Below are 17,632 nucleotides of genomic sequence, written 5' to 3' on the forward strand. Positions count from 1 at the left end.
ACAGGCAAAAAATATAAATTAATCTTGTGACTCTAAATTTAGGAAGGATTCACTCATAGACTTCACTGGTATAGCACCTACAGATTCGAAGCAGTGTAACTATTTCATCTGCTTCTAAATTTGGGTCGTGTTGCTAATTCTCACTCAGTACTGCATAATATGCTTCATTCACACATTCATTCACTCAGTCACTCAGTCCAAGTAATTACTGAGCGTGGTGTGCCATCTTGGGGAAAGGCTGGGGGAGGAAGTAATGGAAAGAATCAGCATGTCTCATGGATCTCACAGCTCCTTCTCCTTGAATCTTAAAGAATTTTAAGACTGGTGTAGAGCTTTCTGCCTAGTTGCTCTTTCTGAGACTCACTTTGTCTGATTCTCTCCACATGGGAATCTTTATGCCAAGTGGTTCAGTGATTTCTCTGCTATTTTTAAACTCCTAGAAATCATATGGTGTGAAGCGGCATCAGCTGTCCCCCTGTGACTGTAGCTAGAAAGAGGAGAAGAGCACAGAGAACCGTGAGGAAAACGAGAGTCCTACAACCACCAGGTGGCATTTCTCACCAGCTAGCGAATCAACAGATTTGTGGAAACGCTAGAGGGGGAAAGGTTTTCTCAGCCATTGCTTGACAAACACCCTGTGCTATACTGAATCATCACAAGAATTGAAAATGATGCAATGGAGTCCACAGCCAGACATAATAAAAGATTTAATTCACCACTGAAAAGTGTTTGAGAACTGCATCAACTACTTAAAACTCCTCTAACACAATCCTTTTGGAATCAAAGGCCTAGGAAAGGATTACAGAAAGCAATCTTCCTATTTTCCAAAAGCTTACTTTAAACCATTCTAAATTAATGGAAGCAGACCTTGAGGCACACTGAACCTACTGACTTCCACCATACAAATATCTTTTTCTTCTATTATACTATTAACTACTATTAACACTGCTAATATTTCTATATTATTTGTACTGTTCCACACACCATTTACTGTTTGGTACTATTGCTTCTACTTTTACAGGTACAGATCTAAACTCCTTTACTGGACTATGAGCTACTTTAGGGTAGAAACTATACCTATGTTTTCTACTTCTTTCAAAACACTTGCTTGAGAAACTAGGACAGTGTCCCATGTGAAACTACAGCCCAACTCCACCACTATCTGCGTGGGAAGGTGACTTCTCTGATTCTTGGCTTTCTCATCAGAATTCATTTATTCCTTTAGCCAAGTATTTATGAAGTATCCACTATGTACCTAGTCCTATTCTAGATGATATGAGCAAAATCATCAACAGCCTGTCCCCATCAAGAATATCCTAGTGGGGACACATAGACAATAGACAAAATGTAATACAGTAAGTTAAACAATGGTAAGTGCTTTTAAAAGTTAGCAAAGAAATAGTAGGAATACTGAATGTTGGAGGGGGGGAATTAATTTGAAATTTTTAATATGGTGGCCCAGAAGGCCTAAATGAAAAAGCAGTATTTCAGCCAAGACCTGAGAAAAGTAAGGGATCACCCCATGTGAATTATCTGGGTGAGAAGTATTCAGGGAGAGGGAAGAGAGGGAACAAAGCCCTATTGTGAGATCATGCTCGGTTGAAGAATATCAAAGAGAATGTTGTGGCCAGGACCCAGCAAATAAGGAGACAAGTAGAGAATGAAGTCCAAGACAAAATGGAAGACCAGATCACATAAGACATGGTAGGGAGTTTTGTCATTATTTAGGGCTAAATGGTCCACTGCTAGAGGATTTTCAGTGGACCTATCTGACTTACTATTCTAAAAGGATCACTCTAGATGCTGTATTGAAATAGATTGTGAAGGAGGAGAAGAATGAAAGGAGGAAGACCAATGAGGAGCCTACCGCAGTGGAGATATGGAGATGGTGGCTAGTACCAGGACAGTGACAGGAATCAAGAGAGAAATTATTAGGTTCTCTATATATATCCTGAAGATCTCATTAGATTTCCTCACTGTTTAAATGGCTGGAGGAACAACCAACTGGCTCAGTGGGTTAAACTCCTAACTTGATTTCAGCTCAGGTGATGAGCCCAGGGTGGTGGGTTCAAGCCCTGAGTCAGGCTCTGTGCTGACAAATCCTCTCTGGGGATCCTCTCTCTCCCTCTCTCTTTCTGCCCCTCCCCCCACCTCTCAAAAATAAATAAATAAAAACATTTAAAATAAAAAAATTTTCAACTCTCTTTTTCTTCCTCATGCTCTATCCCACGTTTACGTATTTAAGTTTATTTATTTTGAGAGAGAGAGAGAGGGAAAGAGGGGCAGAGAGGGAGAAGGGGAAGAGAATCCCAATGCAGGACTCGATCTCAGGAACCATGAGCTCATGACCTGAGCTGAAATCAAAAATTAGATGTTTAAGTGACTGAGCGACCCAGGCACTCTGAAGAGTTGAAAATTTTTGGCCTGAGCACCACAAGGATAGGCTACTATTAAATGACACGGGGGAGGGGTGCCTGGGTGGGTTGGTGGGTCAGGTGTCTGACTCTTGGTTTCAGCTCAGGTCACAGTCTCATAGTTTGTGAGTTCGAGGCCCACAATAGGCTGTGTACTGACAATGTGTAGTGTGCTTGGGATGCTATCTTCCTTTCTTTCTCTGTACATGCTTGCTCTCTACCTCTCTCCCTCAAGAATAAGTCTGAGATGCCTATGAGGTATCTAAGTAGAGAGATGTTGAGTTTTATAAAATGGTTAAAATAAAAATAGTGATAATACCAAATGCTAGCAAAGAGGCAGAGAAACTGGATCATTCATACCCTGCTGGTATTAACTGAGTGGGGGATATACATTTGGGAGTCGTCAACATATAGATGGTATTTAAACTCATACGTTAGATGAATGACCAGGGTGGGTTAAGTGCAGAAAGGAGAGTAAGTCCAAAACTAAGGTTTCAGGCATGCCAGTGTTAAAAGTGCAGGGAGATGAGATGAAACAAGCAGAAGAGACTGAGTATGAAGAGACTGGAAAGAAGGAAAAGAACCAGGAGAATGTGCTAACCTGGTGACAGATAATGATCTTGCTGGCTTGTTGTAAGGATTACCCAAGATGAAAGCACTGAACCAGGGCCAGTCCCATAGTCTAGTTTGATTCTCTCTCAGTATATACTTGTAACTGGTACATTCAAGTTTTTTTCTTGGTTATTTTATTATTTTATTTTATTTTAATGTCTGCTCTAACCAAACCTTTATGAGGAGAGCTAACAAAAAGAAGCTCTCAATTTTGCTACCTAGGGCTGCCTGAGTGCTTCAGTTGGCTAAGTGTCCGACTTCGGCTCATGTCATGATCTCACGGTTTGTGAGTTTGAGCCCTGCATCAGGCTCTGTGCTGATAGCTCAGAGCCTAGAATCTGCTTCAGATTCTGTGTCTCCCTCTGTCTCTGCTCCTCCCCTGCTCATGCTCATGCTCTGTCTCTCAAAAATAAACAGACATTAAAAAAATATTTTTGAATAAAAAAATTTTGCTAGCTAGAAGCATAATTAATATGCAGCAGAAATGAACTACACTCTACCAAAAGAAATAACAAACAATCTCTAACACTTTTTACTCACATCACTGTTAAATCTAGAACTCAGAAGACACGATAGCTTCACTACTGTGTGGCAAATCTAAACATGAATCAACCTTGTTCATTCATTCAAAATTAATACAGTAGACTAGAGAACCCAGAAACAGATTCATCCAAATATACCCAAATGATTTTTAACAAAGTGTCAGAAGCAATTCAATAGAAGAGGGACACACAGACATTTCAACAACTGGTTTCAAGCAACTAGACATCTACAGGCAAAAAAATGAACCTCAATTTAACCTCACATGTCACACAAAATTTAATTCAAAATGGATCATGGACTTGAAATCTTCAGGATCTAGGGTTAGGTGGAGAGCAAAATAAAAAAAAACTGATAAACTGGACTTTATCAAAACTAAAAATGTTTGCTATATGAAAGCCACACTGAAGAGAATGAAAAAACAGCTACAAATTGGAAGAAAATATTTACAAACCATATATCTGACCAAGGAGTCATATGTATCTACAATAAAACACTTTAATAGTAAAAAACAAAAACAATTAAATCAGGCATTTTACAAAAGAGGTCATTAGTATGTAAGATGTCATCATCAGCCATTAAAGAAAGAAAGAAATGCAAATTAAAAAAAGCTAATCCTCCACATTAACATATGGTATATCTGGGTGGCTCAGCCTGTTGAGTGTCTGACTCTTGATTTCAGCTCAGGTCATGATCACTGGGTTTTGGGATCAAACCCTGTGTGGGGCTCTGTACTGAGCATGAAGCCTGCTTAAGATCCTCTTTCTCCCTCTGCCTCTTTCCTGCTCTGGCTCTCCCTCTCTGTCTCTAAAATAAAATTTAAAAAAAAAAAATTGTTTTTCATGGCTAACACAGAGGCACCTGGGTGGCTCAGTCGGTTAAGCGCCTGACTTTGGCTCAGGTTATGATCTCATGGTTCATGAGTCTGAGCCCTGCATTAGGCTCTGTGCAGACAGCTTAGAGCCTGGAGCCTGCTTCAGATTCTGTGTCTCCCTCTCTCTCTGCCCTCCCCCACTTCACTCCATCACTTCATCTCTCTCTCTCTCTCTCTCAAAAATGAATGAACATTTTAAAAAATGGCTAACATAAAAAACACCAGTAACACCAGATGCTGGCAAGGATGAAGAGAAACTGAGTCACTCAAACACTGCTGGAAGGAATGTAAAATGGTACAGCCGCTCTGGAAAACAGTTTGGCAGTTTCTTAAAAAACTGCACATGGTGTGCTTGGGTGGCTCAGTTGGTTGTGCATCTGACTTCAGCTCAGGTCATCATCTCACGGTCTGTGAGTTTGAGCCCTGCATAGGGTTCTGTGCTGACAGCCTGGAGTCTGCTTTGGATTCTGTGTCTAACTCTCTCTCTGCACATCCCCTGCTTGCACTCTGTCTCTCACTCTCAAAAATAAACATTAAAAAAATTTTTTTTAAACAAACAAAAAATACCGCACATGCACTTACTATAGGACCAGCAACTGCATCCGTGGGCATCTACCCCAAAGAAATAAAAACTTATGGTCACAGTTTTTTCACACACTTGCCAAATGAAGAACTTCTGGGTTGACATTTGTGTACAACCAATGTGTACAACCATTTGTGTGTACACAAATGTCACAGCAGCGCTGTTCATAATAGGCAAAAACTGGAAACAACACAAAGGTCTTCAATAGGTAAATGGTTAACTTGGTACAGCCATACAATAGAATACTATGCAGCAATAAAATGGAACTTTGGATTCACATACTAACTTGGGCAGATCTCAAGGGAATTATGCTGACTGAAAAAAAAGAATTCACATAGGTGACAGTATGATTCCATTTATATCACACTCTCAACATAAAATTATAAAGATGGAGACCAGATGAGTGGTCACCAGAAGTCAGGGTGAGGGGTTGGGGGATGGTGGGTATGGCTGGAAAAGGAAAGCTTCAGGAGTCTTGTGCTAACAGAGCAGTTCTGTATCTTGACTGCAGTGATAGTTTTACAAATCTACATATGAGATAAAACTGTACAGAACTCCCATACACACACACATGTACTTATAAAACCAGTAAAATAAGAATAAACTGTGGAGACTAACTAGTTTTGACGTTACTAAGGTTATACAAAATGTTACCACTGGGGAAACTGTGTGAAAGGTACATAGGCCCTCCCCCTCTTGTACATTGTTTTTACAACTGCCTTTGAATCCATAATTTTTTTTAATTTTTTTTTATTTATTTCTAGGAGAGAGAGAGAGNGAATCCATAATTTTTTAATATAGAAAATAAACTGTTGCCATTACTTTCAGTTTTCAAGCCATTCATATAAAACATGCCATTCATGTAGAATACTCATGTAGAAATTTTCTATTCTTTATAATTAGGGAAGAAGTCGTGTTCCAATACTAAAAACTTTACTGAAACCTCTTTAGTTCATCTTTCAGGTTTTCAATATGATGCAAGAAAAGGTAACCATTCTTTCACAGCACCCTAGAGGAAAAGGACACATGCATAAGAGCTCACTGAGAACACATGGCAGACTAAACATGGTTCTAAAGTAATGTCTGCCAGGATGCCTGGGTGACTCAGTTGGTTAAGCATCCAACTTTGGCTCAGGTCATGATCTGGCAGTTTGTGGGTTCAAGCCCTGCATCGGGCTCTGGGCTGACAGCTCAGAGGCTGGAACCTACTTCAGATTCTGTATCTCCCTCTCCTGCCCTCCCCCACTTGTGCTCTGTCTCCTTCTCTTAAAAATGAATAAATGTTAAAAAAAAAAAAAAAAGAAGAAATGTTGAAAAAACAATTTTAAGTAGTGTCTATGTTCTACAGGTCAAATATGGCCCATGGCCTTGTTTTGTTATGGCCCACAAGAAAATAGTTTTTATAAATTTTTTTAACTTTATTTGTTTTGAGAGAGGGGGTAAGAGGGTCAGAGAGAGAGAGGGAGAGAGAGAAAGAATCCCAAGTAGGCTCTGCACTGACAGTGCAGAACTCACGAACTGACAGTTTGAACTCATGAACTGACAGTCTGAACTCACGAACTGATAGATCATGACCTGAGCCGAAGTCAGACACTTAACCTACTGAGCCACCCAGGTCCCCCAGTTTTTACATTTTTACAGGGTTTTGAAACAAATAAACAAAGAACAATATGGCACAGAGACCATACATGGCCCATAAAGCCTAAAATATTTATTATCTGGTTCTTTCAGAAAATGTCTACCAATCTCTGCTTTGTAGTATTCCTCAATAACTTACAGGCCAACCTTAGAAGAAAGCCAGTCAGAATTTTAAAAAAATCTTCCCCCTGCTTTCACCATCCATTTGCCCTTTCACTGAGAAGTCTTCAGCCTAATGACAACTCCCCGATTCTGGACTCTTCTTTGTTAAGAACGTCATTTCAAGACACTGCACTTGGCAAACTTACAGTGGGGAGTGTTTTCTTTAGGGAGCCCAAAGTCCTGAATGAATTTCTGAAATCATGTCCCCATTCAGAAACACAGTGAGCCTCATCCACAGCAATAAGTGTGATACCTATAAGAGTGAAAAATATAAAAACAGGGAAAATAAAGTTCAAAAAGAGGCAATAAATTCATCTAAATCAATATCACCTTTACTTCAAGTATATAAATATCACAGAAAGGAAAATAAATAACAAATCAAAGTATTTGGTTCATAGAAAAATATAAGCATAAATGACATCAGGGAACATCAAAAGTCATTATGAGAACAGAGGACGGGAGATACATGGATAAAGGCCTATGGTTAAAAGAAGGAAACTTGGATTCAAACAACATTATTTATTACATTTCAACTTTCATCATTATTCCTCAAAGAAATGAGTTACTTACTATTACTTTGTCCTCAAAACTATCACTCATGAACCACTTGCAATGACAGTGTCTTAAAAAAAGAGAAGCTGAGTTTTTTCCCCCTCTCTCTTAGGTAACACTTTCAATTTTATCTTATCGATTAGCTGTCAAAAGAGACAGAAAGAGCACATTCCTACTGAGATGAAGCGTATCATTGTCCGTGATGGATCACATATCATACTGCAGAGAGCTGCTCTGAAATGCCAATATTGGAAGACAGGATGACATCCACATTTTCTATTATAAGATGATAAGAACTAAATCTCGGTATGTACCAAGTAAGTAAAAAGGAATGCAATTCGTTCTTCCTTCCCCTAGCAACTCCTACACTCTGCCTCGCATCACACACCCACAATGAAACAGAATCAATAGTGTGTAGTAATGCATTTCAGAAACAGGCTTTATTGTATAACCATCCATTAAAATGTCTTTAGATATTTCAAAGTAATGATAGCCGTGCTTTTGCCTTCCATTACCAAATTAATGCTTAAGACAAAAATAATTTTGTCCTTCATTACTTGATACTTATTTGAGTATTAATCATTTTCTGCCATTAGGAGGGTGATTATAAATATGTGTTCTAGAGTCAGACTACCTGGAGGTAGAACCCGGCTCCAGCACTAACATTTGTATTAACTTAAACAAATTACTTAAGCTTCTGGTTGTCAATTTCCCACAAATAAAAGGTAGATAATAATAGTACTTAACATTTTTTACTTACTCTGAAGATTAAAGTAGATCATTCACATAAAATGCTAAGACAGGGCCTGGCATAAAAGCTCAATAAAAAAGAAAATACACTACTACAGTTATTAAATGTTCACTATGATCCATACCCTTTTCTAGGAAAAGATCAACAAAACGTACTCCGTAACCTTGAAAAGCTAACACTTCTACAAGAAAAGTCAGACAAGCAAATAAACAATTACAATTCACTGAGATTACCAAATAACAATAGAGATGAAAGAGAAAGCAAAACAATAAAACCTACTAAATATGAATACAGGCTGATTAGTATCAAAATTCTCTGGCTGCTACTGCATAGCTGGGAAAAACCTCAATGTTACCACTAATTTGAGCTTTAGAAACTAAATGACCCAGATTTTAAATTAAATAGGTTAAAACAAACATGACGGCTCCTCTTTTATTTTAAAACCTTCCTTAAAATTACAGCTTTGACTAACTACCTCTTAATGGAGCTGAAATTTGTCCCTTACCATTAGTTTCACCAAGCTTTTGCTAACTTTCATGTTATTTTTTAAAAATATTTATTTATTTATTTGAGAGAGAGAGAGAGAGAGAGAGAGGGAGGCAGAGAGAGGGAGACAGAATCCCAAGCAGGCTCCATGTCTTCAGTGCAGAGGCCAAGGCAGGGCTCAAACTCACACACCATGAGATCGTGACCCGAGCCAAAACCAAGAGTCAGACGCTTAACAAACGGAGCCACCCAGGCGCCCCACCAATTTTCACTTTAAATTTGCAAGTCCAAGTGTCTGCCCAAGTCCTATACATATTTCATTTTGGCTTATCTGCCACTCAAGCTTATTTCTAAAGTCAAAAGACAATTACAAGTCTGTTTGGTTTTAAGGAGTCTCCATATAAAATTATGTTTGCTACTTCTGTTATACACGCATACTACTTAAATAATGTAACATAAAAGCATAAACCTGATTAGTTAAATGTCAAACTGCTGTACAAATGGAATTCTGAGCAGATTCACATTTGCAAGCATTTTACAATTTCCTGCAAACAAAAGCGAAAGAAAAATCTTTCAAAAAGAATTTATCCCCTTTTGTTTAACATTGAGAGTCAACCAAAAAGAGCATTTTCATCCGTCCTATGCAGTGTTCTGCTCTAAAGGCTGCAGTGATTCATAATTTAATCCATTACAAAAAAATAAAGAGAATTATAACTAGTTGTCAAAGGATCTAAGCAAATCTTTAAGCTAATAACCAATTAATTCCATCACAGAAACAAAGCAAATATTAAAATAGAACAAAACATATCCAGCTCACCATAAATACAGATCCTCACTTTTGCTATAAAATCATAAAATTCCTATACCTACGGTATTCAGGCTTACTGTGAAGTGTAATATCCTTAAGAATTCCACACAATTGAATAGGAGACACAACAAATTTGTCTTTCATTAAAATCAAAAATATGCCAATAGGGGATACAATGTTGATAATATATCTTTGATAACATATTTAATCAAACGTCAGCTTCTGTCCTCATTCTTTTGTTAGTATTTAATGCATACTAAAAAGATACAAATTTGTTTTCATTATATTATTACAAAAACTATTAAATGTATTCCTACAATTATATGCTACTAACCAAGCAGTAAATGAGATGGTGCAATACTGAAAATTTATCTATTCAGAATTATTTTAATATATAATTATTCAATGAGATCAAATAATATTAGAAAACTAAGACCGGTTAGTTGAACTGAATGTCTGAATGATGAGCTATGCTATGATTGCAACTCTTGGATAGCCTATTATAGCCATCAAGAAGAAAAAAAAGCAGACAAAAATTTTTAAAGTACAAAAAAAAATAGGGCACCATCTGTTGACTAATTCTGTTATTTACATTTTCTAGGAAATAAGCTCTGATATACTATGTAACTTTTAAAAATCATACTCACTGGTGGCAAATAATCAAAGTTACTGTGGTTTTCAAGCCTGACTGCAAATCAGAATCTCTAGTGAAAAACCACAGGGGTCAGGGCCCCACCAAAGGCATGTTGAATCAGAACTTTCAAGTTTAGAGGATACTACATTTTTCTTAAGTTTGAAAAATGATTCTCATGAACAAGGGTGGAGAACTACTACATTGATTTAATTCAGATTCAGAATATGAAAAAAAGGAAATTATAATTTCATAGAATCTAAAATGCAACATTCATTTAATAATATATTTAAGTTCCTACTATGTGCCAGGGCATTTTTTTCCCCAAAAAAGTTTATCATCTAGCAGAAGAAAAGAGATCTATTAACAGGCAATTATAATACAGAAGCCTAATTTCTATGACAGAAGGAATTATAGGTACAAAGAAAAAGACAGGGAAGACACCAAGTTGAAAATTCAGAGATTTCCTGGAGGAAATAATGTTTGAAATAAACTTTAACAGAACTGCAATCCAATATCCATCCATAAACTTAATTTTAAAGGATAACTCGGGGCGCCTGGGTGGCTTAGTTGGTTAAGCGTCCGACTTNACTCAATTAAATAAGCACTTATAAAAAGATCCTATCCTACTACTTACCAATATTAGCCTCAAGTTGCTGGAATAGGCTCAAGTTACCTGAAGAGAATTCTGGAGTTACGTACACAATCCGATATTTGCCTCTGTAAAACAAACAAACAAAAGAAATAGAAAAGGATATATACAATAAGAAAAATAATCACCTAATGAATTACAACTTAAAACCATAATACCTGACAAATTTGTAAGTAATACATTATACCACTCAAAACTAAATGAACATTACATGTGCGTGTATATATCCACATACATTAGTTCTTTGATTCCTCCTCAACACATCAAAATAAAAAGTGGCAAAGAGTACTCAGGACATTAGAAGCCTGGTCCTGATTTCCAGCAGTCTAGCCCTGAAAACTATAGTGTTTCAGTTAAACGGTCAAGCCTATGGTAAACCTTCTATGTGTTAGCAATCCACCCACATACCATCCTTCCTTCTTGGAGAACTACAACCCATTACCCTACCACTGACTCCCTTCCCGTGTTTAAACCCACAGTGCCCATGCTTCTCCTATGTATTTTGCTCTCTTGCCTAAATATGTCTTCTTGGGCCAGGGTTCAGCACTGTATCAATGTCACATCAATTGGTCTCTGACCTAGAATCTGGGGTTCCAACCAAGAACAACTAGTCAGTCTCTGCAAATGACAAGACCAGTAATAAGTGAAAAAAGGAACTGCAGCGCAGTCTTCTCTATCTTGTGACTAGAAAAGCAGAAAATGCTTATCTTTTCCGAGAGAACAACAAAGAAGACACAAAGACAAAAAGAAAGCCCTATTGTATTTGTGATACCCAATTCAAAGTCTCTTCCTAAGAGTTGGCTAATTTGTGTTCAGTGTGACCCACGAGACATTCCTATACCCTTAATATAAAATTCATTATTTGCTTAAGCTAGCTTGACTTTTTTCTATTCTGGGCAGACAGAATCCTAACTAAACAATGTTTGTAATAAAGTTTAGGTCTAGGGCATTTAAAATATATAGAGCCTCCTTTTCACTCTACTAAGTGAAGACATAAAGTTAAATAGAACGAAAACTTAATTTCCTATATAAAAAGACTTAAAAATATTTCATCTACTATGTGCTAGGCACAGTGCTTTCATTAGGAATTAGGAAGAGAACAATTAGGAACAAAATAGATATGCTTTTATTCTCATGAAATTAATTCAATATTCTAATTAACACAGGAAAACAGTATAAATAACAAGTTCTGAGATAAGCCTGCCCAAGGTCTGAATCTCATTCTACTTCTTACAAGCTAAGTGATCTTAACTTCAGTGTGCCTCAGTTTTTTCAGTGTAATATAGTAATAATAATTATAAAGACAACTAATTCAACAGATATCTACATTGAAGTTAAAGCCAATCAAATTCCAGCTGGCATGTGGGTTGAAAAGGTAATTTTGAAATACTCAAGGAGTGCTCATTTTGGCAGCATGTATACTGAAATACTTATGGAAACACAGAGGATCTAGAAAAGACAAAAAAAAAAAACAACTTTGAAACAAAAGAACAAATTAGAAGACTTGTGCCACCTGATTTCAAGGCTTATTACAAAGCTACAGTAATCAAGACACCAATCCAGACAGGCAGATTGATAGAACAGAGAACAAGATTATAGCAAAAGACCCACATGTATCTAGTCATTTTATTTCTGACAAAGGTGCAAAGGCAATTCAGTAGAGGAAGGAGAGTATCTTCCACAAATGGAGCTGGAACCAATTGGATATCCTTAAGAGAAAATAAGTTGTAATCAGTAACTGATACAATACACAAAATTTACATTAAATGGGTAATAGACCTAAATGTAAAACTTAAAACTGCAACACTTTTAGGAGAATATATAAAAGAAAGTCTTTGTGATCCTTAGTTAGGCAAAGGTTTCTTAGATTCCACACCAAAGGCAAAAAATCCATAAAAGAACAAACTGACAGGCTGGACTTCAAAATGAAAAACTGCTGCTCTTCAAAAGCACAGTTCATAGAACGACAAGAGAAGTCACAAACTAGAAATGTTTGCATGTACCAAGTAAAGAATTTGTATTCAGAATATATAAATGATTACCAAAACTCAGTAAGCGAAAAAAACGACAATAAAGAATGGGCAAAAGACGTAAATAGATGCTTCCTCAAAGAAGATCCACAGATGGCCAAAAAGTACATGAAAAGATGTTCAATTTCAGTAATCATTAAGGAACTGCGAATTAAAAACACACTGAGATTCTATTAGAATGGTTAAAATTAAGACTGGCCATACCAAGCAATGGCAGAGAGGAGGAGGGATTAAAACTCTCAGATTCTGCTACTGGGAATATAAAATGGTGCAGTCACTATCAACAAAGTCTGACAGTTTCTTTTTTTTTTTTTTTAATGTTTTTTATTTATTTCTGAGAGAGAGAGAGAGAGACAGCATGAGGAGGGGAGGGTCAGAGAGTGAGGGAGACACAGAATCTGAAAGAGGCTCCAGGCTCTGAGCTGGCTGTCAGCATAGAGCCCGACATGGGGCTTGAACCCATGAACTGTGAGATCATGACCTGAACCGAAATCAGACGCTTAACTGACTGAGTGACCCAGGCACCCCAAAGTCTGACAATTTCTTAAAAAGTCAACATAGAATTACCTATGACCCAGCATTTCCACGCATGAGCATATACACAAAAGCATGAAAACATATCTTCATATAAAAACTTACACACTAATGTTCATAGTGCAATTATTCACAATGGCCAGAAGTGGAAACAACCTAAATGTCCATCATTAATGAGCGGTTAAACAAAGTATGTTATGTCTGTACAATGCAATATTATTCATCCATAGAAAAGAAATAAAATACTGACAACTAAAGCTAAGTGAAAGAAGCCAGACACAAAAGGCCATACACTGTAGGAGTCCATTCATTTGAAATGTTCAGAATCAGCAAATCATAGAAACAGAAAGTAGATTAGTGGTTTGAAGGGGTGTCGGGGGGTGGGGGGAAGGAATGGACACTGGGGAGTGACTGCTTAATGGATACTGAGGTTTTTTGGAATAATGAAAATGTTCTGGAATTAGATGGTTAGATGGATAGTACAAACATGTGAATGTACTAAAAGCCAGTGAACTGTATACATGTAAAATGGTTAAAATGGTGATTATTATGTAAATTTATCTCAATCAGAAAAAAAAGTAAAGCATATATTCACCATATGATCCAGTGATTCCACTCCTTGGTTTATACCAGTGAACACATATGAACACATAACAATGAACACATAAATGAAAACATGTCTATACAGAGACTTGGATACAAATGTTCAGGGCAGCTTTATTTGTAACAGCCCAATATTGGAAACAATGCAAATGTCTATCAACAGTTGGACAGATGAAACAAAATTATGACAATACCCATATGACGTAATCTAGTCAGCAATAAAACAGAAATAAACAACGGATACATGTAACCGCATGGATGAATTTCAAAGTAATTACGCTGTGTGATTTAAACCAGACAAAACATGAGCACATATCGTATGACTGGTTCTTTTCATGTGCAATTTTAGAAGACAGAAGCTAATCTAGAGTGACAGAAAGTAGATCAGTAGTTACCTGGTGAGTAGGATACAGAAGGTAAGGAATAAGTGAAAGGAATGCATTACAAAGGGTATAAGTAAACACTGAGGATGATAGAAGGTCAGCATCTGGATTGCAGTGATGGTTTTGTGGGCATTTATATGCCAAACTCACCAAATTAGACATTTTAAGTATGTAAAATTATTGTACGTCAACTATACCTCAATAAATTTAAAATGTTTAAAATGAAAGAAAACGTATGTTTTAAAAAAGATTTTATAGGGGCGCCTGGGTGGCTTAGTTGGTTAAGCATCCGACTTTCACTTAGGTCATGATCTCGCGGTTCGTGGGTTCGAGCCCCACGTCGGGCTCTGTGCTGACTGCCAGCTCAGAGCCTGGAGCCTGTTTCAGTCTGTGACTCCCTCTCTCTCTGACCCTCCCCTGCTCACGCTGTCTCTCTCTCTCTCTCTCCTAGAAATAAATAAAACATTTAAAAAAAAAAGATTTTATAGGAACGTTCACAGCAGCTTTATTAGTAATAGCCCCAAACTAAAAATAGCTTACGCAGCTGTTATTAAGGAAATGAAAAAACAAACTGTGTTTCATATGATGACATTTCATTCTGATATAGCAAAAAAACTATGGATACATGCAACAACAGGAAGGATTCTCAAAACATTTTGCTGAATGAAAGAAGTCTTACACAAAAGTTTTTATTGTATGAATCCATTTATATGAAGTTCTAGAACAGAGAAAAAAGTATGGTAGAAAAAATTAGATAGTGGTTTGGTTTAGAATGGAGACAGAACGACAGATTAGGAAGAAACATGAAGGAACTTTCTAGAATGCCAGCAATATTCTATATCTTGATAGGGGTTTAGGTTATACATTTGTATGTATTTATCAAAACTCAATAAATACCTGTGTATATGTGTGCATATGAAGATATATACAGTGTTAATATATATACACACATATTTTTGTGCATATGTGAGACTTTATTCTTGTTAGAAATTATGCCACGATAGGACTAGTGAGGCAAGAGATTTAGAATCCAGTCCCTGCTCAGCCATGAATTCATTGAGTGACTTTAGGCAAATTACTTACTCTGGGCCTCAACTTCCTCATCTGTAAAAATGAGACAAAAGTAGATACATACTCTACTTCTCTTTCAAAACCAAAATTTTACAATTCTAAGACTACAATGCTAAATTCACAGTCTGAGAACTAAATATAATAGATTTCTTTAAGTTTTAAAGATTTTTTAAATTATCAGTTCTGCAAATGTACTATAAGACAAAGTACTTTTTAAAATCAGGAATATTTTGTCCATGCATTAAATAAAATTCTCTCACATATCATAGACACAACCACATGATCAGAAATCATATAAGTTACTCACAATTTAACATCCTCTAGAACATTTTTTGATTGTGCTGATCCCAGAAAACAAGCTGGAATGTTGGACATCCTATAACAAGAAAAACAAATATGCTGGAGCCATGTATACACTACAAATACCAACTTCATTCTTAAGAAATAAAGAAATAGAATGATGAACACTCCTCTTCTTTGCAATCCTTACTCTTTTTATAACTCACTAATTTAATAAACAAATTCCTTCAAAGGCCATAGTAGAAAGCAAGTTGTTAAGGCAGGTTTTTCAAAAAGATTATAAACTCAGGTTAAAGAGGTTGAACATGTTTCTGTAACTAAAAATTATACTTTCATGTATACACTTCATACCAAGCTAAGCAAAGGTAACCAAAAGAGGAAAGAATTTTGAGATACGAATGTAAACTGGCTTAGTGTTTGCTGTTACACAAATTTTTATTGGGGCCATCTTGTAGCCTTGGATTATAGAGAACTCAAGAAAGAAGGTATGTCCTTCTACCAAAGGGTCATTTATCACCAATAAAGATAGAGCAACATTCACAGAAATGTGTTACTGGGAACTAGATTTTAACAGGATAGATTACATGTTTCCTTCACGGAAGAAAACAAAAACCACCATTACTTACTTAAGCTGGAGCACTTGGTCTTCCATCAAAGAAATAAGAGGAGAGATGACTAGGCCAATTTTGCCTGCATACACAGGTGGGTACTGGAAGCACAAACTCTTTCCATATCCTGTAAATAAAAACAATACACTGACAGAATAAAAATAAAGCATTGGTACTTCGATTTCTTCTTACAACGTAGTTGGGTGAGATGAACGATCACTACTAACATCTTACCCTCTTATCCTCCTAAGAGCTAATTCATGCATAAATTTGAGCATCTAATCTCAGATCACTCTCTTCTGAATTTTAAGCCATTTGCATTTGTATTTATGTTTTGAGAGTTCAGTGAAAGATTACACCCTTCAAAACCTTTAGGTTTTGTGGGGCGCCTGGGTGGCTTAGTCGGTTAAGCATCCGACTTTCGCTTGGGTCATGATCTCACAGTTCGTGGGTTCGAGCCCCGCGTTGGGCTCTGTGCTGACTGCCAGCTCAGAGCCTGGAGCCTGTTTCAGTCTGTGACTCCCTCTCTCTCTGACCCTCCCCTGCTCACGCTGTCTCTCTCTCTCTCTCTCTCTCTCTCTCCTAGAAATAAAAACATTTAAAAAAAATTTTTTAAAAAAAAAACCGTTAGGTTTTGTATTTTAGAAGGCTACATTATTACTTGAGTACAGCTTACCAGTTGCCATCACAACAACATTATCTCTTCTTTCTTCTAGTACAGAATGAATCACCTTCCACTGAACCCTGGAGGGTAAAAAGCAAAAGGTCTTTTTGTTTTCCTAACAAGAAACCAAGAAGTTGAAACCTGTTTAATGTTTTCACTACTTCCAACTGAATTTCTTTTACATTTTTGAGCTTCGATACAAAAAAATGTATAAACTCTGGAACTTTAAAACAAAGAGCCTCATGTGGTCAAGCTCCCATTCAAGCTGACTTCACAACTACGAGTTTCAATTGGTACATGCATTAAATCTCATGATATATATATCTAAAGTATAAAATAAATTCTATGCTTTGTACTAGAAATCCAGTAGAATTATTACTGATTTAAAATAAATAAAAGAAATGCTCTGTGGGCAAGGACTGCCTGAGAAGGGAAATGAGGGAACTTTCTGGAGTGATTGTAATGTTCCATATTTGACTGAAGGTTTAGGCTACATGGATGTGTGCCTGCACACTTAAGATGTGAAAATGTATACTTAAGGTTTGACCATTTCCTTATGTAAATTTTACATCAAAAGAAATAAACTATAAATATTTAACTATAATTAATGATTTATATGCTCAAATACTTAAGGAGACATGTAATGATGTCTACAATTTACCTTAAGACGCATTTTTAAAATTGGATAGATTAAGGAATGGACAAAGGGGTAATAGATGAATATATGATAAAGAGG

At 36.7% G+C, this 17,632-nt stretch overlaps 1 protein-coding gene and 1 long non-coding RNA gene across 8 annotated transcripts in view; one reads left to right on the forward strand and one right to left on the reverse strand.

Annotated features, from left to right (window-relative positions):
• WRN (WRN RecQ like helicase) overlaps positions 1-17,632 on the reverse strand; it is a 131,926-nt gene that overhangs the window by 62,674 nt on the left and 51,620 nt on the right. For all 5 annotated transcript variants that reach the window (XM_077760808.1, XM_077760800.1, XM_077760813.1 and 2 more), the window contains 5 exons: positions 16,909-16,976; positions 16,251-16,359; positions 15,632-15,700; positions 10,689-10,771; positions 6,970-7,076 (listed from right to left, as the gene is read on the reverse strand). In XM_077760808.1, coding sequence (XP_077616934.1) covers positions 6,970-7,076; positions 10,689-10,771; positions 15,632-15,700; positions 16,251-16,359; positions 16,909-16,976 — 436 coding nt within the window. The remainder of the gene's footprint in view (positions 1-6,969; positions 7,077-10,688; positions 10,772-15,631; positions 15,701-16,250; positions 16,360-16,908; positions 16,977-17,632) is intronic.
• Positions 1,643-17,191, forward strand: LOC144228918 (uncharacterized). 3 transcript variants are annotated; one of them, XR_013334306.1, is made up of 3 exons: positions 1,643-1,704; positions 7,488-7,692; positions 16,949-17,191. It is a non-coding gene; the product is annotated as an uncharacterized LOC144228918 (long non-coding RNA). The 3 variants fall into 3 exon arrangements; XR_013334304.1 differs by having other exon boundaries at positions 7,519-7,692; XR_013334305.1 differs by having other exon boundaries at positions 7,519-7,681.

Source organism: Crocuta crocuta, unplaced genomic scaffold (genome assembly GCF_008692635.1).
Source record: "Crocuta crocuta isolate KB4526 unplaced genomic scaffold, BGI_CrCroc_1.0 scaffold546, whole genome shotgun sequence".
Lineage (NCBI taxonomy): Eukaryota > Metazoa > Chordata > Mammalia > Carnivora > Hyaenidae > Crocuta > Crocuta crocuta.